Source organism: Nothoprocta perdicaria, unplaced genomic scaffold (genome assembly GCF_003342845.1).
Source record: "Nothoprocta perdicaria isolate Ctin4 unplaced genomic scaffold, notPer1 scaffold_16, whole genome shotgun sequence".
Lineage (NCBI taxonomy): Eukaryota > Metazoa > Chordata > Aves > Tinamiformes > Tinamidae > Nothoprocta > Nothoprocta perdicaria.
This window is the reverse complement of record NW_020454760.1, coordinates 6467359-6486659: the sequence shown is the minus strand read 5'-3', so window position 1 is coordinate 6486659 and position 19301 is coordinate 6467359. Positions and strand designations below refer to the sequence as shown.

General features: G+C 49.7%; 1 protein-coding gene across 2 annotated transcripts; it reads right to left on the bottom strand.

Moving 5' to 3' along the window:
- Positions 1–209: 209 nt before the first annotated feature.
- Positions 210–17696, bottom strand: GATA6 (GATA binding protein 6). 2 transcript variants are annotated; one of them, XM_026035494.1, is made up of 6 exons: positions 16820–17696; positions 13179–13345; positions 9801–9926; positions 8362–8449; positions 8156–8262; positions 210–576 (listed from the first exon to the last, which is right to left on the bottom strand). In XM_026035494.1, exons 1-6 carry the CDS (start codon positions 17694–17696, stop codon positions 409–411), a joined length of 1533 nt encoding a protein of 510 aa, XP_025891279.1. In that variant the 3' UTR covers positions 210–408. The 2 variants fall into 2 exon arrangements, with proteins under 2 accessions (XP_025891279.1, XP_025891280.1); XM_026035495.1 differs by having other exon boundaries at positions 8156–8277; positions 16820–17385.
- Positions 17697–19301: the final 1605 nt, after the last annotated feature.

The window sequence follows — 19301 nt, the reverse complement described above, 5'->3', positions numbered from 1 at the left end:
TCAAACGTGCAGTCAGAAAGGCAGCACTGCTGGGTGGGCTGAGCACGTATTTCTGGGACCTATCGATAGGCCAAGGTCCCTCTCTTCTTTTTTTCTTTATTTTTCCTTTTTTTTTCTTTTTTTTTTCTTTTTGTTTTTTTGAGTGTGTATGGCTGCATTAGCTTCCCCCTGGCGGGCACTTTCTTTCCCTATGTATTTTTTCTTGCATAGATGAGGAACCAGGTGCTTCGGCAGAGCCTCCTTTTTTGTGGGGGAGGGAGGCTGGAGAAACCCCTCTGCCGCCGAGGCCTGGGAACGGTGTGAAGGGAATGGTCTTTGCCGGCACGCCCGTCACCACCTGGGGCCGTGCCGGAGCCTCCGCGTGTCCCCGGGGCCGCCACGCTTGTGGCCAGCTTGGTCCACGCCGCGTCATGCCAAGGCCAGGGCGCACCAGGGATCCTGTCTCACGGACGCCGTGACTTCGGCCGTGGAGGTCAGGCTGACTCCTGTGTACAGCCCGTCCTGACCCGAATACTTGAGGTTGCTGCTTTCGGGGCTGGTGCTCTCTCCCGGGCCCGACATCACTGAAGAGCTTGCCTGGAGAGGGGCGAGAAAGAAGAGAGATTCAGCTCAATCTGTCAGCCTGACCTACTGGTTGGGATAGCAGTGCCTGGAAAACATTGCACGACTTATCTTAACCGTAACGGAAAAGGGAAATTTGCACAAAAATCTGGAAGCAAGAGCGGCCGGCGACAAGGGAGCTCACAGGTGTGTGTCCCACTGCCCCCTGACGGACGTGACCCGGCTCTGGTGACACCTCCTCAAGATGGGGCTCTGTAGGGTGAAACCCAACACGGGGGCACCACCTCGCAAAGCACCAGGCACCGCCACCTCGATGCTCCGAAGAGCTTCCCCTCTCAGCCCAAGCGCAGGAGCCGAGCTGGACCAAGGGCATCCCCGTCCCTCACTCTGCCACATCCCCACGCAAGGCACGGCCTTGGCAGGCGTGAAGGCGGCATTCGGAAATGCAGCCGCTCCATCTATTTTAACGGAGAGTGGCGGAGACAAAGGCACGATCATTTTTTCCATGAGGCTGAGCAGATCCTCTAAAGAGGAAAAAAAATTGCTGTGCCAGACAGAGAAGGGGGCAACGTTTTCACCTGATAAAGGAAATGTTTAAGAGCTGACTTCATGTAAAATTAACTCTTGGATATGTCAGCTTTAAAACCTTAATTTACTTGTTAATAGATAGTCTTTGGACAAGATTCCTTTTTTTTTTTTTTTTTTTAAAAAAGGCCTATCCTTAAACCACGACTGCAGAAGTTTCCTGCCTGCTGTTTAAGTGAAAAGTATACATATTTAATCATTTTACAAGAGTAGAGCTCTTGGCTCTCCTGGAGCCATGCCAAGCGAGCTGTTCTTACACACGAAAATCAAGGTTTCACTTATTCAAAGACAATTCCAAGTAGTGCTGCTTCTTTGTCCTGTTTCACCCAGGTAAAACGTTTTTTTTCAGTAAATACAGATACTCATTGCAAGTTACCCTTTTTGCCTGAAATAACCTGGAGTCCAGCACTGCCTCTATCTTTTTCTAAAACATACGTTCCCTCCTACTCTCGTACCTCATCAGGCACCGGGAGCCTGTTCCATGCCACCCGAAAACGCGGGTATTGAAGAAAAAACAGCCTCCCCAAAAGGCAGACACAGCTGCTGCGTTCCCGAGAAGGAGGTTTCATGTCTTCTCCCTCTATCTGATGAGCAACTATTGTTCACTAAGGAAAAATCTGTATCTCCTCGTTTTCTGTGACAATGCCCAGAGTATCCATTTCTTGCTAACCTTTGGGTCCATTTTCAGTCTTTCATCCATCTAGATCTTCAGGGACGCTTTTTCATTTCTACTGCATAAAATGGACTCCAGCTAACACAAAAGTTGTGACTTTTAACAGGCTGAGCCTCCCCACAGTGGAAAAAAGGGCTTACATTACAGCAGAGCAGTATTTGCTCAGCCTGCGCTAAAAATACTAGGAGCTGCTTTGAAAGGTTCCCGTTTGCCCATATTTGCCCCTCGTCGTTCCGGGAGGCAACTATCTTATCGCTCCCTGTTTTTTTTTTCCCGCCTTGGAAAATGTAATTCGCCCTTTTCCTGAGTCAGTCCCGCCAAGGTGGGGCGCCGCGACGGGCCGCTCGCGCGGCGGCCTCTCCGGAGGCCCAGAAGGGAGGCCCGGAGGCACGTCCTGTTCGGCCCAAGCCCAGCGCCACTGGGCAGGGCCCGGGCAGGAGCGCCGGGCCTGGAAACCCCACCCCGGTAATGTCCCCGCCACACCAGGCAGCGCGGGCAGCTCCCGAGTGAGGCATGGAAAACAAACTCGCGCTGGAGCAAAGGACACGGCTGAGTCAGGCACCTGCTCGCGCGTGGCTGTGGCCAGGGCTCCGCTTGCGGAGGGGAGGACACAGCAGGAGTTAGGGCTGCTCGCGAGGGGATGTTCCCCTCAGCAGGCACTAAGCAGGCTGAACAGGGCTGCCGAAGTCAGTGAGCTATTCTGGCCCCATCAACTGGCCCCATCAATAAAAAGGCAATGGATTTATTTTTTATTGCCAAAATCTGGTAGTAAGATACATAATTGACAGGACCTCAACTTCCTGAGGAGAGAGCAATTTAAGTCCGTTAGGAAGAACTTGTCTTCTCACAACAAATTAAGGAAGTTTGAGATTAGATGTGCCAAGATGGTTTAAGGGTCCGACCTTCTTCTCAGAAACCAACAAGAGCAGGTCATGGAGCTTCGAGGGCTGTTGGGTTCAGAGGTGCTGTTTCTGCAGGGGACCTGCCCACCATGCTCCCAAAGCCATCTCAGCTAAGGCCACAGAGGGATTTGGACACGTGAGTCCCACCTAATCCCGATGTCAGCCCCCCTGAACCAACAGAGCACCCACTAGAGATTGCCATGAGGTCTGAAATGGGCGGCTCAGCCTGTGCCAGCCAGTGCCGGGAGAAGAGCAACAGCATCTCCAGCTGAGAGACTCCCGCTTCCTTCCACCCACTCCTTCCTCCAGCGGCCTCCTGACACGGAGCCTGGCGAGAGGGGAGAGACGCCAGCCCCCTGCCTCACCCCACGCCTTGGCAAGCCAGATGCAAGGGCTCCAGAAAAGAAGCCGTGCTAACAGCTGGAGGAGGTGGCTGAGAGCCTTGATGCAGACCTTTGCTCTATCAGATGGACCTTTGCTCCATCTGCTTTGAAGGTTCAAAATGCTCTATGAATTTTGGACATTACACTAGGTCTATAGCGAACTCTAAGTCTCAGCTGATAAGCTGCTTTCTCCCTTTTCTGTTTGCATAGTCAGTTTTGCTACACTTAAACGGTAACTGTAGTCAGTTGAAGCATACTTGTAAAAAAAAAAAGCTCTCACAAATAACATATTTTGGCAAGCTTTAGTGAGGTTCTTAATTTTACTGCCTCTGCCTCCCTTCAGTAACTGCCGTCCCCGCTAAGAGCACTGTCTCCAAATATTGTCAATGACACTTTTCTTAAGAACAATTCTCAATACTGCAAAACCAAAGCTTTTTTCTTGATTTAGTGACCATCTGTCTACGTAAAGTTGTAATTTCTCACTAGTCCAATTGATCCTTTTGTTTATCTAGCAGATGTGTAAGTTTACATATCTTCTAATCTCTCCTTTGTATTATAGGAACATAAATCTGTGGATAATACTTCATTAATTTCCTAAGGGAGGCAACTTCCAGCATGGCTTGGGAAAGCTGATGACCCAACTGCTGTCAAGGGCTGTGTGAGTAATTGACTTTATTGCTTTGGCAATAAAACAAAGCAAAACAGAATGTATGTGTCCATATGCATATATGTTTTGGGTGGAACAAAACGTACCTTTTTTTTTTCATTTTTCCTTGTTGGAACAAAAAAAAAGTAATTACTTTGTTCTGTCTGACACAAAATTAACTGCTTCCTTTTAAATTCATGTATAAGAAGCAAAGAAAACGAATGACTAAGTTTATGAAGCTGAACAGGGAGAAAAATGCAACATCTTGTTTGGCTCCAGGATTTGAGACTAACGGGGCAAAGGTAGGAGAATAGGATTCATTTCCATTCTCTGCCAGAGAGTGTTTTAAACTGGCATATCACATCTGCAGGCATAATGCCTTGACTACCAGTCTATTTGGTATTTTAGGTTGCCATGTTCCTCATGCCTCCTGTTGATCTTATTCCACCTGGTTTAAATAAATATTTATTCATACCAGGACTGAGGCACCGTGTTCCCATTTTCCAGGTGAAAGTCCTAACAACTGCATTTGGGGAGTCTTTCTCACGGAAGCTGTGCCCCAAGAACTACTAAATTATTCTTCCCTAGCTGAAGAACCCTCGGCCATTCAGCTTTCCAAGATCCTGGCAGTTAGGAATCTTTTTCTTTTTTTTTTTTTCCCCTTAAAGAGGTCGAGTGTATGAGTTTATCCACACTCTGCAGATACTGCACTGAGGTTGGTAACCCTGTATCCTGCACGAATATCCTACAAATCCACAGCCTAAAAGGGAACAAATGGCAAAGCCTTTAACAATCTCATGAATCTAGTTCAGAAAAAAAAATGTATATGAATTCACATATTCAATGAATGCAACCCAGATTGTCAGTAAATTTGGGGACAGATAGGACTATATTTTGTTCTCCCAGCTCCCCACCTGCTCAGATCATTTCAGTCAGTTCTCCCACTTTCCATACCACACCACTGAAGATCCAGTCCTGAACCACTTCCAGAGGTAAATGTTCAAACAAAGTAAATACTACTTTTGCCAGGAAGATAACTGTCCTAAGTTATTATAGGTTATGGTACTTCTGAGAAAGCTCCAAACAGGGAGCAATCTGAAGCTTCTGAAGACAGCATAGTCTTCAGAAGGAAGAATTTCTCTGATGCTGCTGTGCCCTTCCTGACATCAGCTCCGCTCATGGAGCATCCATGTTATGCCATAGAAAGCAGATTTTTTATCAGTTTTCATACTGCCTTTTAGCCTAATAAGGGAATAAAGCACTTGTGGTAATCACAGCAATTGGAGCCCCTGCGTGGAAATGCATGGGTATACACCAAGACTGCATCCTTCGTTTAGCAAATTATGCTGGCCAGCTTTTCTCCTGTACATTTTCAGCAGCATCAAAGGCAAAGCAGGTATAGATACAGATGGAAGCTGCCCGAAACCTCCAAATGTTCTTTTAATGGGGATGTTAAGCAACTTCATTTATCACAGAGCTGAACCTTTTCCATATTAGTAACACAGGACACCCAGTACTTAAACTGCTTAGGAAAACAGAAAGAGCCCAAGTCCTGAATCCAGATGTGAATTTGGCAAATAGCCCCTTTACAATGGGACAACAAAATATCGCCGATCCAAACACTTCTACATTTTGAGATCTTTGAAATCAACTTTGCACCCATAGCAATTCATTAATCATGTCTTTCAAATGTTTAAACTTCAGCTCGAACATAAAATCAACATTTGAGGTTCTTGCTAATTTGTCTCAAAATTGGCATCATGTAAAATTCCCTTTATAAAATGGACAGCCTCAGAGACATTTCACTGACTAATTGCTGCCTTTCTCTCTCTGCCCTCCTCTCTTTATTTTACTTTTAAGAGAGATAAAAAAGGTAGGGTGAAAAGTGAGTATTACTGACACAAATGAATTCTGCTGAATTTCATTTCCATTAGATTTCTACATAACTAGGGACTCTTTTGGCAGCCTCCCATAGAAGGCCTAATAAATTACTTTTGTACCAGTGCAGAAATACATTTTCTCTGATTCATTTAGCAACAACATTGCTGCAAATTTCAGACAACAGTTTCTAAAACGTCATCATATTTTTTCTTTCTGCCTAATGTCAACTTGGCGTTTCTTCCCCATCCTAGCAGAACGAGGACGGGACAAAGAAGAACCAAACCCAACAGAAACAGGCTGCCCGGCGAGCTGTGCGGCGCACAGGGAATATCCTGGAACATGCTTGGAGCAGGTGCCGGCGTTTGGGGAATGTCGCCGGCGCCCTCCCTGCTGGAGCCACCAGCGCCTGGAGAGCAGCAACTCGCCCAGCCCCTCCATGCGGTCGGGAGAAGCCTCTTCCCGCCGCGCAGAGGCACCCATCGCCTGTTCTAAGAATAGACACAGACCTCGGGGCTATCGACGCGTCAACTCAGAAACCAAGGCACAGAGAAGCCCAGTGTGGTGTCTGGGTTCCAGCATGTGACCGGATTAAAGGCTCCGTCACTCTGAAACGCTGAAATCCCTCTCGGGAGAAGTCGCCTCTCCCGGCCGCTTCAATGGGCCTCACGAGCGCTCGGCTCCCCCCCAGCACCAGGGCCTGGAGCGATGATTTCACTTCCTTCGCAGCCCGTCTTCCCGCAGGACATTAGCCGCGCCGGCCCCACGTCTCGCCGGCCCCGCTGCTTCCCGTGTGCAGCCCCCATCTGCCCCGTGCCCATGTCCCGGGCCTGCGCCGAGCTGCCTCCGGTTCCTAAGCCGTGCTTCACTGCGGCCAGCTACATCACGTTAGGAACTGCATTACTGCAAATTAAAGGTTATTAATACCAGCTCCGATACGCTTCCCTACGGAAAAGGGGGAGAGCAAGGGAGGCAGAAGCAGGCAGGAAAGCAGTGGGAATGTCAGGAAAACACCGTCTCCTCCACACGGCCTCTCCTTCCTTGAGCAACACCTCACACTTCACCAGGCCACCGACAGCCCTGCCGCAGACATGGTTCCGATCTTGCCTTGTATAAATCCCACTACACTCCCCAGATCAGCTTAAGGCAATCAAAAGCAAATTTAAGGTGAATCTGCATGTGTTTTTACGCTTTGCAAATACTACTAAATGGGAGGCTAAAAGAGTGAACTGTTGTTTGCTGGGGGGAGCCTGCAACCCACTAATAGTTCACTTTTTGGTTAATGTTTCTCCTTTTTTTTTGATTTGATCTGTTTATTTTATTCACGTCAAAGACAAGCCCTGTTAATAATATTCCTGTCTGGCAGCATCAGAACCAAAAACGCGGTGATGCTGGAAGTGGGTGGCCCTGTCTGTCCACCAACAGTCACATTTGTTTTCTCTCCCCTTGTACAATCAAACTCCCTAGGTCAGGAATTAAACCAGTGAAAGGAATTTGGATGTGGGAACGCTGAGACATATTGAAAAATAGTTATTATAAACAATGTCTTCTTTTTATTAATAAAGGAGTAAAGAAAGCCACATTAGGAAATCTTTTCAAAGAAATTATGTGGCAGATTAAAGGATACAGAAGGCCAAAGGAGTGAGCGTGGATATGGATATGTATAGCCAAGAGGTTAGAAATCAATCTGTATTAAGCTACACAACCTTAACAGTAGTATTTGTTATCACAAACACTAACTGAGTGAAGAAATGAAGCTTGCGATGGTTTGAATATGTGAGCAAAACTCAAGCAGGAGATGCCCGGTGCTCGATCCAGCCAGATGCTGAGAGTCTGCAACCAATGGGCTTCCCTGGTTTAGTTTGCCCTGGATCAGGGCTAAAGAGCAGAACAAAATCCACTTTGCTGCTCTTGAGTCAGCAGAATAAAGTTTTCCTGATTTTCACTGGTCATTTAGGATGATATATGTGAATACATATATATATAAAATCACCTTTTCAGAAAGTGTATATATAGATATATATTAAAAAAATACACATTGTATATTGTGGACTTTTTGTTATATATATATTTATATTTATATATATATAAAAAACAATTTTTGGAAAACGTGAGAGTAGCTGAGCACTGAATTACAGATTCTCGTCAGAGCATATTTGAAAAAGCAGGGCACGTGCACCACAGCTTCTTTAAATGATCACTTTGGCATGATATATTGTCTTTGCCCCCGAAAGAAAACTTTTGAAAGAGAAGAATCTAAACTTTTCAAAACAAAATGTCTTGGGTTAAGCCACGGTTAACTTAATCATAAAAATTATATAGATCTTAATTAAGGGGTTTGTAAAGTACTTCAGCTTGTCGTTCTGTTTACAATTATATGTAATATCCTCCGAAAATCTTGTTCCAGTATCAGCTAACAAAACTGAAGTTTGTTTAGATTATTGTTCTGCTAGATAAGATAAAAGCTGTGATAACACTGCACAGTGATCAGCTTGCTTACAAATACAGATACCGGGTTACTACTTACCCCTGAGGCTGCAGTCTGTGTGCTTGGGGAAGCATTTTTGCTACAGTCATCTGAGTTAGTAGAAGACGTGGATGTTGGAGTCATAGGAACTGCAGTAGTACTGTTACCTGAAAGATCAGGAACTGGCATTAAAAACAAAGATTTTCCAGTCAGGAAAAAAATAAATAAATAATTGCAGCTCAACTGCCTTATCTTCTTATATTTACCAGAGCATGCCTTTGACTTATTTATGTTCTTAGGTTTTCGCTTCCTGGTCTGAATTCCTTCTTTTTTCATTGCAAGGGGTCGAGGGACCTAAAAAAATTAAATTTCCACAGCAATCATAAGGTTACATATCTACTCTAATCAATGAAAAACAAAACTATACTCAAAGGTCGAACAGAGATGTTGAAAATGCACATTAAGTCTCTGCATAGAACGAGTGTTTTTTTCCTTCATCGTGGCAGCAATTTCAAAGAAAACGTCAGATTTTATTTGGGCAAAGCAATGAGTTGCTTCAAGGGACATTTAAACTGAATAAAGAAAGCGGGAGAGTGTTTTTTTTCTTTCCCTGATGCAGGCTAAATAGATTTTCAAGTATCTCTGTCAGGCCACACATTAACAATGCTTTTATGGGAGAAAAAAAAGGCATCTTTCAGCACAGGTTATATGATATTAAGTTGGTTGCACGTATCTGGTGCCTGATTTCTGACTCTGCTAAGTTAGGAATTATATTCAGTGGTTGTTTCTGGAAAGCACCAATGCATAGGAGAAAAAGAAGAAGAAAGCCCTTCTTCTCTTCGTGTGGGCCAGCTATGCAAACCAGACCATACCCATAAGCATTTTACGACAGAAGCTCTAGGACATGATCAGCTTAGCATTTGTTTGTGTAAGTAATTCTGCCCTTAATACAGCTTTATGGTGTATATTTATATTTATAGAGAACAGCGCTCAAAAATCTGCTTTTTGTTCTGCCTCATTACAGCTATAACTGTTACACACCAAGCATTGCTTTAAAATATATTTCAACTTAATGATAGCGTGAGAATGCAAGCCAGGTATATGCTCGCTAGGGATATAGTGTTTAAACCGGTGGTATAATTTACTTTTTCCTCAAGGACTAGACCCAAGTACCGATCACTTCTAATGCCTTGGCTCTTCAAACACTTGTGCTCGAATGTAACTCAATCCACAGAGGCATAAGAAGTCCCCAGTCTCACCCAAAGTGTATTCCGTCATATTTAGGACAGGGTTGTTTTCTTCCCGTATTATTACCTGCCAAAAGCTGGAATTACTTTTAACCTTATAGCTAAATAGCTACATCTGTCTGGGCTGTGAAAAACTGTCCTGTTAGAGGTTTGGGGTTGTCTGGTCTTTTTTTTTTCTTTCTCTGTTGAAGAGCCTGTTTAATGACAGTGGCACAGAGAGCTCTGCCACATTTTCCAGACCGATCGGCAGAGCTCCGACCGTGGAAGCCGTAGCTTGCTAAAAAGCTCTAACCCTTCCCAGGCAAGGGGGGCATTTCCAGGCACTTTTATCACTATATATGTATATATTTTTCAACCTCCTTCTCATTTCCCAGAGCCCTGGTCCCCGCATCCCGCGCGGCGGCAGCGCCCCGGCGGCCACAGCCGCGTCGTCCCCGGGCGCCGCGGGCCTGACTTACCCCGTGCAGCTTCATGTAGAGGCCGCAGGCGTTGCAGACGGGCTCGCCCTCGGCGTTCCTGCGCCACAGCGTCGTGGTGGTCGTGTGGCAGTTGGCGCAGGACAAGCCGAGCCGCCGCGACGAGGGCTGCGGACAAGCAGAGGGACAGAGCGTGAGCGGGCGAGCGGCGCCCAGCCCGGCGCATCCCCGCCGCGCGCCACAGCGACGTGGGAGAGCTAGGGCTGTCCAACACCATGGCAGAGAGCAGGGTTTTTTATATAGAGAGAGTCTCTCAGAGACATCCCCAAAATGTAAACTTATTGCGTTTGGGAGAGCTCATGTGAGGAGGCTGCACACTGCTGAGAGCAGCAGGTATCAGCTCCTTCCCCGATATGAAACAGCCTCACTGCATTTGGGACACGCTGAGGAAAAAAAGGCACATTATTTCCGTGCTTCTTCTGCAGACTTTTTAAATCCCTCTCCCCTTTACGCGACACAGGTCTGAGGTGATACCAATGCTCCTGGGTCATCTGAAAATCCGACTGCTTTGATCCCCATTCGCTCTCTGTTGGGAAAATAGGAGCATAGCAGGGCATTGGCTCCAGGCTCTGGGCCCCGTGCCGAGCCACAGCGTCCGCTTTGTAAAACGATTTTTCCCCCCCTTTTTTTTTCTTTTCTTTTTAAATCGCCTCGCGTTTTTATCATCACGCGAAAACCAACATGCCCCAGGAATGCGTTTTACAGAGCAGAGCTTTTTCCCGGCCGTCGGGAAAGCCGGGGTGCGACAGCAGGGGCCACGTCGCAAACAAGCCGTTTATGGCGCTCTTCCGTGGAGTTTGGAGCCAAGGTGAAGCAACCTTGCATCAGAAATAGCCATATAACCCCGGGCTTTATGGCTGCGAGCTGTATATCATAAGTGAAGGCAGTCCTCATAAACATGTGAAATGAAGGTGAATGGGTTATAAAAGTTCCTGTAACGAGTGATCTCTTTTACGTCCATCTCCAGCAAAGAATTCCAGCGACACCATAAATCTATTATTTTTCAAAGTATCGCATTGTCAGAAAAACATAAAAAAAAAATAAGATCGGTCGCTCACTGGGTGCCTGGCAGCTGGACAAGTTTACACGGAGAAGTCAGTTGTGGAGAATTGCATTAAGCTTAACGTGGACTATAAAGCGCCTATAACTGAAGTTACTGACTTAGGGGTACTATGCCCTTCCTCTTGAATCATTTACTGCCGGGCTGTTAGACATGCTCGGTCACCTTTGATACCGCAGCACCGGCTGCCACTTGCGGAACTTATAAAAAGGTTTTAAGAATGAAGAATATTCCAGCAGAATAACCACATTTCTTGAAGCTTATTTGCCCAAGCTGCTTTAGCAGCAAATCGCTGTTTCACACTGCAGCTCAAAAAGAACACTAGACAAAAAAATATATATTTTTAAATTTTGGATCAGTAAGTCGTTATTGGGGGCACGGAGATAAGAATAGCCAAATATAATATAGGGTGAAGTGCATAGATATATTTTTTCAACCTTAAAAATCCAATTTACATTAGCAGAGAATGTTTGGTCTCATTAATAAATGCTCATGCACACCATGTCAAAGCCCTGCTCCTCAAATCAGTCCAAGCTTCATATGGACCAGGTGAAAAAAAGATAACACATGCTTCCTTTTCTTTCTTTAGAATTACAATGTTGTCCAGTGATTCATTTTGTTAAAAAAAAAAAAATGCAACCTGTTATAAATCTTGATATATTTCATTTCTATAGCATTTGTCTATTCTGGGATCTAAACAATTTTTTTTTCTTTTTCTTTCTTTTTTTGACAAGTTTCAAAGCTAGAATGACTTTCCCGCTGCAGGAATTTTATCAGGAATTTCAGGGAAATCCAAACATGTTTAGCATTTTCAAAACATTTTCCCTTCTCACCTACATATTTCCAGCTGTATGAACACTCAGCCACACTTGATTTATAGCTGTGGCCAGAAGGCTCGGTATGGGTTGTTACCCAGAACTATTTCAGATGTATTTAGCCGAGATGTCAGCCTGAAACCAGGCTGGTGTTGGACTGTGTTTAGCCTCCTTATCCCCATTTAAAAAGAAAGGGAAAAAAAAAAAAAGAAAAGAAAAAAGAAAAGAAGAAAGAAGAAGAAAGAAGAAGAAAGAGAAGAGTGCGTTGCCACCAGAGCCGGGTATCGGCTGGTTTAAGCCCGCGGTGCCGCAAGCTGCCGAGCTCCAACGCTTCCCACGAGCGGCAGACCTGGCCTGGCTGCAGCGTTTGTGCTGCTAATTAGATAACGCCCGGCGTAATGAAAAATCAGCTGGAAGGCCAGCTGTAAAATAAATAAAATTTAATTTAATTTTTAAAAAAAATGGTAGGCACCAGCATGTAATTAAGTTCTGGTTAAAGTTCAATAAGCTGCCCCGCTCTCAGGCCCGGCTCTGCACGGACGCGGGGCTGCTCCGCGGACGCTCGCTGCCGGCTCCGAGGATTTGGCTTTTTCTGCTTTCCGTGCACCCCTGGCACAGGGCGAAACTCAAAGCGCTGTGAAATGAAGGACGGGACGTGTTTTATCGCTACCAAAACGGGGCCGGAGCGAGGCAGCTGGCGTGATTGAAAGGGTCTTGAAAGGCTGATCGGTTTGATACCCTGGCTCCGTACACAGGGGTCCAAACATCAGCTCGGATTATAGCGACGTGATTTATTGTGACGCGCTCAGTAACAGCCATTGCCGCGGAGCGTTTTCTTTTTCTCTCTGCTGACCTCCTCCCAGATTTGCTAAACATAATGTGCAGTTCCCGCTTGTTAAATTTTCTCCTTGCCTATTCAGAGCCAGTACGAATTATAAACAGGGGTTCTGCTTTGTGCTATTTATTTCCCCCCACCCCTCGTTTTAGGCGTATATTTTTAGACAAATTGCCTCTCATTTCTTTGGGGTAAAGCAAAACAAAGGCTATTATCATTGTTTAAACAATTGGTTTTCTTTGAATTATATACAAAACTTGCTTACATTCCCAAGGATCGAGCTCTCAGCAAACAAAGCAGGTCTGGAGAAATTCCTGGTGCTCTGAACAAACAATATCCAACCTTGGATTTTTTTTTTTCTTTTCAGCGGGGAGGCGGTGGGGAAGGGGAACTTCCAAACTTTGCAGCCTGAATCCCTCCAAAGCCAGCGCCAGGGCCCGGCAGCTCTGCTAACCCGCAAGGCAGAGCCTGAGTTGGCCAACGCGCGGCCTAGACGCAGACCCTGGGGACAAGGGCAGATCCTATGGGAATTTCGTTTTGCATCCGGGGAAGCGGGGAGATCACCAGGATGCTGCAGTCCGAGCGCTCCCGCCACATTCCCAACACGCGGCCCCGGCTGGGGGGCTGCCTGCCCCTGTTCCCACACTCACCACTCTCTTCTGGGGCTTGATGAGGGGCCGGCTGAGGCCGTTCATTTTGGTGTAGAGCCCGCACGCGTTGCACAGGTAGTTGCCGGTGCCGTCCCTCCTCCAGAGCGGGGTCTGGATGGAGCCGCAGTTCACGCACTCCCGGCTCTCCGACAGGTCCTCCAGCAGCTCTGGGTGGGCAGGGAGCAGAGGGGACATGGTTGGGAATGGCCCACACCACTGCACCCCATGCAGCCCCATGCAACCCCCATGCAACTGCATGCAAGCCCCACGCAGCCCCAGCGGCACGGGACTCGGACAAGCACCAGGAAAAGGGCATCATTTCAACCAACAGGCACCAGCAACCAGGGAAATATCGTCCTGCAAAGCTGTTTGTAGCACACTGATCATTATTAAAAATCTAAAATTCACCTCCATCTTTTTTTTTTTTTTTTTTTTTGTGCATTTTTTTTAATCACATCCTGTTGAAAAATGGTTCACACCACTGAAAATAAGAGTTGCACCAGTGCTCCGCCAGCTCGGACAGGAAAGCACCCCAGTCCATGTCTTTCCTGGGTGCCTCCCTTGCTCCCCGGCACAGGAATTTGCCCACCCAAAATCTGGCGAAAGTTACACAGGGGCAGATCCAGTTCTCTTCCAAGCGGAACCGGTGACAATGGCCGTTCCCAGAAAGGGGCAACAAAGAGGAGCGAAACAGCTGAGGTGATGCCCTCCAAGGGGAAGGGGGGGGTTTGTACCCTAATATTTTGGGGAAGCAGAGAGTGTTACTCAAAATCCTCAGTTTTTTTGCCGAAATGTCCAGATTTCAAAGCCTGCCTGAACTGTAGCACTGCCAAAACTAGTGGTTTAATTTTTTTTTCCCTCCAAATATTTCTCCGGGACAGGGCTGGGCAAAGGGTTTTGTTTTATGAGATTCTTATTTTAAATGCTTTGCCACAAGTGAAGCTGCAATTCAAGGAGCGTGTTTTGCGAATGTGCCTTTGCTAAGTCAGCAATGGGAACGACCACTTCAGTTCATTTATTTGTTCAATTCCAACCTCGTTGTTAGGAAGTAGAGGAAATGGAAAAATATGTAGTATTCTACCACCCTGCTCTGATAACTCCCGAGCACCGAGGGAAAAAAAGAAAAAAAGAAAAAAGAAAAAAGAAAAAAAAAAAGTCTGTATGTAAGGTAGAGAATAAAGAGAACCCACCTATAAAAGCAAACACCTTCGCCCCTGCAAATCCTTATATTCTCATTCTGACTAACTTCTCCGTATTTTGGAACAAAATAATGAATGAATATTTTACATTATATCGTTCAAGGCTACGTGACAATGATTTTAAGGGGGTGTTTTAATTTCCCCAGCAACTCAGAATTCCAATTTGCCACAGAATCCCAGTTTGGGAATGGCTCTCTGCTCCCTTCATCCCCCTCTGCTACCTGACTTAATTTGTCACAACGTTATGCTTTTATATATGCTTATTTCACTTCTTAGCTCTGGGCTCTGTAAAGTGAAAGAAAACTTATAAACTTCAAGAGACTTTCGATGCAGAAATTTGATGGCACTGCCCATACAGAACTTAGAGAAAAGGGCGCTTTTTGCCCGTGTCCAGCAGCGTACGTGGCTCTTGCCCTTTCATTTGCAGAATATTACACGCAAAACAGGAATCGGAGCACGGCAGGGTCCAGAGAGCACAGTTCAAATGACATTGTCAGCTTGTAACTCTTAACATATCAGTAAGATTTATTAATCTTCTCACTAACAGAGCCATGGAATATTGTAAGCAGTGAAATACTTAGGGCTTCAAGGACGCGGGAAGCTAAGCAGTTATTTGGCTCAGCCACTAGCTTAAAAGCATTACCCTCATACTGCAGAAAGAAATTCCACCACGACAATATTTCTCGGGCCTTTTAAATATATATTTCCCGCCGTGGTGAGAAATACATTTAACTCAATGGAAGGCAAAACGCGGCGTTAATTTTCGATAATTACATTTAGCGCTCTGAGAGTTAGGGAAGCTGTTCCAAATGCCCGGTATTTTGCCCTGAAATCCATTGCGGGCGCGGGCTCCGAGCCGCCGAAACCCCGCACAGCCCCCGAGCCACGGGAATCCCGCCTGGATTCCAGCTCTCCCCGCACCGGCTCCGGGGAAACGCGGAGGAAGAGCTGCCCAAACGCGCCGAGGAGGTCACGCAGGGCGATTAGCGACATCCGCGTACGCGGGGCTTATTATTGGAAACACCCGGCACAATAAATGTCATTATTATTCTTGTGGCGCGTTACGAGCGCGTCCAGGGGCAGCCCCCGCCGGAAAGCCCGCAATCAAAGGGCACTTGTCTCCAAGGGAAAGTGCTCGGGAGCAGCCCCGCGGCCAGGCGGGCCCCTCTCACACCGGACACGGACCGTGACAGCGGCCCCGACGCCGCCCCGACGGGCGCGAAGGCGCGGCTGGAAACGGCGCCGCGGAGGCTCCCGTGCCCGGCCCAGCCCGGGCTCCTTCCCCGGCCGCCCGCGCCTCTCCCGCCGCCAGCTTCGCCGCCACCTCCAAGCCGGAGCTGGCTTCGCTCGCCCGGCCCGCGAGCGCCCGTGTCCGCAGCGGCGGGGACGGCAGCACCGCGGGTCTGATCCAATAGGAAGGTGGGAAGGGGTCAGGCAATTTTTCCACCGCGCTTTAGTGAAGGGGGAAATTGCCCTACGTATAAAATACACCTTCCCGGTGGGCAGCGGATGATTAAAGCAAATGTTGATTAATATATATGTGCGTGTTTGCTTGCGTGTGTGTATATAAATATACACACACAACCACATCTAAATGCATGTGCCTAAATATGCACATAATCCCTCCACATCTGTTTCTTCAAATATACATAAGTATTTACATTTACACATATTTTCTGAAGCAGAGGAGGCTGCGCTAACCTTCCTACATTTTGTTAACTTGCTGCGGTGCAACCTCCACTGTGATCAGTCCAACCACACGGAAGAAATTTCTTAACTAAAAAAAAAAAATATAAAAGTCTGCGACAATTATAAAGCGAAAGTAAAATCCCATCAGTTGGTGCCCTATTTTATCATCAGCTTTTGAGCGGGAATTCTCATTCATTTGAGAAGGAAAGAGGTGGCTTTGCTTTTCTAGGCTTCTTTCTCTATTTTTCCTTAAACGAAGGGAGGAACAGGTTTGCACGCGAAATATCCCAAACCGGGGAAGGGGCTGCCTGCGTTTTCCCTAAGCACAGAGGAAGGCGAACTTCTCGCCTTCTCCTCACCATGCTCGTCCGAGGAGGAGAAACGGGGAGCGCTTTAAAGTGGGGCGATTCGTCTAGGAAACGCCGGCTTCCTAACATGGATCGCAAAGCTGATAATGAAGACGCCTTTAAAATTTTTGCCTTTTTTCCTTTTTCTTTCTTTTTTCTTTTTCTTTCTTTTTTTTTCCCCTATTTCTTTCTTTTTTTTTTTTTTTTTGGTTGTTTTTGTTGCTTTTGGGTTTTTTTTTTTTTTTTTTTTCGCTTTTTTGGAGGGAAGGCGCCCTGAGTCACCCTCCGCAGGCAGCGCCAAGGCAGGCAGCCCCCCCAGCCCGTCCATCCCGGGGCGCCCTCAGCCAGCCCGGCGGCCGCCCCCGCGGGGCCGCCCGTCCCGCCCGGGGCCGCGCGCGGCTCCTACCTGCGCCGGGCGCGCGCACGGGGATGGGCGCCGCGCGGCCCTGCAGGCAGTGCAGCATGGAGTTCTCGAAGGGCGCCGTGGGCCAGGCCGGCGCCAGCTGCGGGCCCACGTAGGACGGGTAGTGGCCCGCGTAGGATCCGTTGAGCGGGCGGGCGAGCGGGCTGTACTGGTCGCGGGCGGCCAGGCCGTTGCTGTAGGCGCCGGGCTCCCGCGAGGCGCCGTTGGCCACGGGCGGGCTGGCCGAGTAGGGGAAGCGGCCCGAGGGGTGCGAGCCGCCCGCGGCGCCGTACGAGGGGCTCTCGGCCGCCGGCTGCGACCACACGGCGTGGCCGCTGCCCGCGTGGCCGGGCTGCGCCGCGCCGCCGCCCTGCAGGTAGGGCAGCGTGGGCAGCATGGAGCCCACGCGCGTCGTGGGCACGTACACGGGCGAGCTGGGCGCCGAGTGCATGAAGCCGCCCGCGGAGGCGTCGTAGGGCGCGGGGCCCTGCGCGGCCGAGATGGCCAAGGTCTGGTACATGTCCTCGGGCTGCTCGGCGCCCGCCTTGGCGCCGCGGCCGGACCAGATGAGCTTGTTGGCTTGGTCCAAATCCGCCAAGAGCACGAGGTCCTCCCAGCCGGGCGCGCCGGGGCCGGGCGCGGCTCCCAGGTGCACGTAGGGGCCGAGCAGCGAGCGGCCCTCGGCGGCGGGCGAGGGGCGGCGGGCGCCGTCGGGCTCCGGCGCGGGGGTCCTCGACGGGCCGCGCTCGCCCTGCGACGACGAGGAGGCCGGCGACGGAGGAGACGGGCCTGGAGCCCCGGCCGAGAAGGGGCAGGAGGAGCCGCCGGCGTCCGCAGCGCAGCGCTTCACCACGCACCAGCCGCCTTCAGCCACGGCCATCCAGGTGCCCTTCTAGCCGCTGGCGAGGAGGAGGAGGAGGAGTGGAAGAGGGATCCGCGGGGCAGGGCGGGGAGGGAGGGCACAAAAGAGCGGGGCCGAGAAGGGAGGGAGGGGTCGGGAGAGGGGGTGGGGGAAAATAATAATAACAAAGTTAGCAAACAGGACAGAGAGTCTCCGTGCTTTAATGAGATTCATCAGGGCTTATCTGGCACCTCCGAGCGCCTAATCAGTCATGTCGCCCGACCGCTGTTGTCCCTCGCCCCGGCGGGATGGGATCGGGCAGCGCAGGTCAACACGGCCGGGACCCCCCGGGCCTCCCCGTCCCGCGGGGCCTCCCCGTCCCGCGGAGCCTCCGCGCTCCCGCCGCAGCCCGCGCTTTTCCCTTCCTTCCTCGGGGAAACCTCCTCTTGGGCCGCGGGGTCCGAAATGCCGCTCGGGGGGCGGAGGGGGAGAGGGGGCGAGCGCAGAGAGGGGCTTTTCAGTCATAGTAGCCTTCGTTGCTGCTATTGCTATACTTGCTGTTAATATTATTGCTATTATTATTGCTGAATGATTGCTATTATTATTACTGAATGCTATTATTATTACAATGAATGAGCCTTTCGACTCAAGGGGAAGGCAATTAGTAAGGCAATCCCTTTAAGGCTGCTCAAAGCTAAGGGAGATCTTATGCCTTCTGTGCGCATCGCCTCGCTTGTTTGCTCGTTTCCAGCCCAAGGTCACGGAAAGGAGGAGGAGGAGGAGGGAAAGGCGCTGGCTGGCCGGGGAGATGCGCGCGGGCCGGGCCCCGACGTGAGCGCGATGGGCCTGGGGCCGGCAGGAGCCGGGGGGCGGCCAGTGGGGGGCTGTGCCGGCCGCAGGGGCCGGGGGCTGCCCCAAACGCCGGGCGGGAGAAGCGGCTGCATCCCGGGTTGGTCGGCGGGAGAGGGGCCCGCACTCACTGAGGAACCACTCACACTCACACACGTTCACACACACGGCCCCGGGGCCAGGGCGCGGGGAGAGGCGCCTGAAAGCGAAAGGGGATGCGGAGCAGTGACAGCGGCGGGAGCCGCGACCGCCTCGGCCTCTCCGCGCCCACGTCGGGGCTCCCGGGAGCTCCGCGCGCGCGCCGGGCGCCGCACACGCCGCCAGCCCCCGCCGAGAGGCTCCAGAGCCGCCTCTGCTGCCGCCAGATAAGCGGCAGATAAGGCGGCGGCAGATAAGGCTGCAGCCCTGCGGGCAGGGCACGTTTGGCCCGGGGGCTCCTTTCCTCCCGCAGCAGCGACGCGGGTAGAAAGGCAGGAGCAGAAGAGCGGAGGTAAAAAGAAGGGGAAAAAAAAAAAAGAGAGAGAGAGAGAAATCGCGGGGGAAAAAATAAGAATCGGTGGCCAAACCTCCTTCCAGCTGCCCACATGGGGCCGGTGGCGCTGGGTCGCCGCGGGCTTTAATCCAGAGGCGAGGGCAGCGCGGCGCAGGCGAGACCAGCGGCTGCCGCGCCGCGGCCCGTGTATAAAAAGGAGAGAGGAGGAGGCGCCTCTCGCCGCCGCGCCGGAAAAGTGCAGCGGGCCGCCCTGATTGGGCTCGCCGAGCGCTGAGCAAACACGGGCCGCCGCGGGGGTGCCC

Coding starts and splice junctions, on each gene's coding strand:
- GATA6 (XM_026035494.1), bottom strand. CDS start 17,696: ATGGCCGTGGCTGAAGGCGGCTGGTGCGTGGTGAAGCGCTGCGCTGCG. Junction 8,450..9,800: donor TCTACATGAAGCTGCACGGG/GTAAGTCAGGCC, acceptor TAATTTTTTTAG/GTCCCTCGACCCCTTGCAAT. Junction 8,263..8,361: donor TAAGTCAAAGGCATGCTCTG/GTAAATATAAGA, acceptor CTGATCTTTCAG/GTAACAGTACTACTGCAGTT.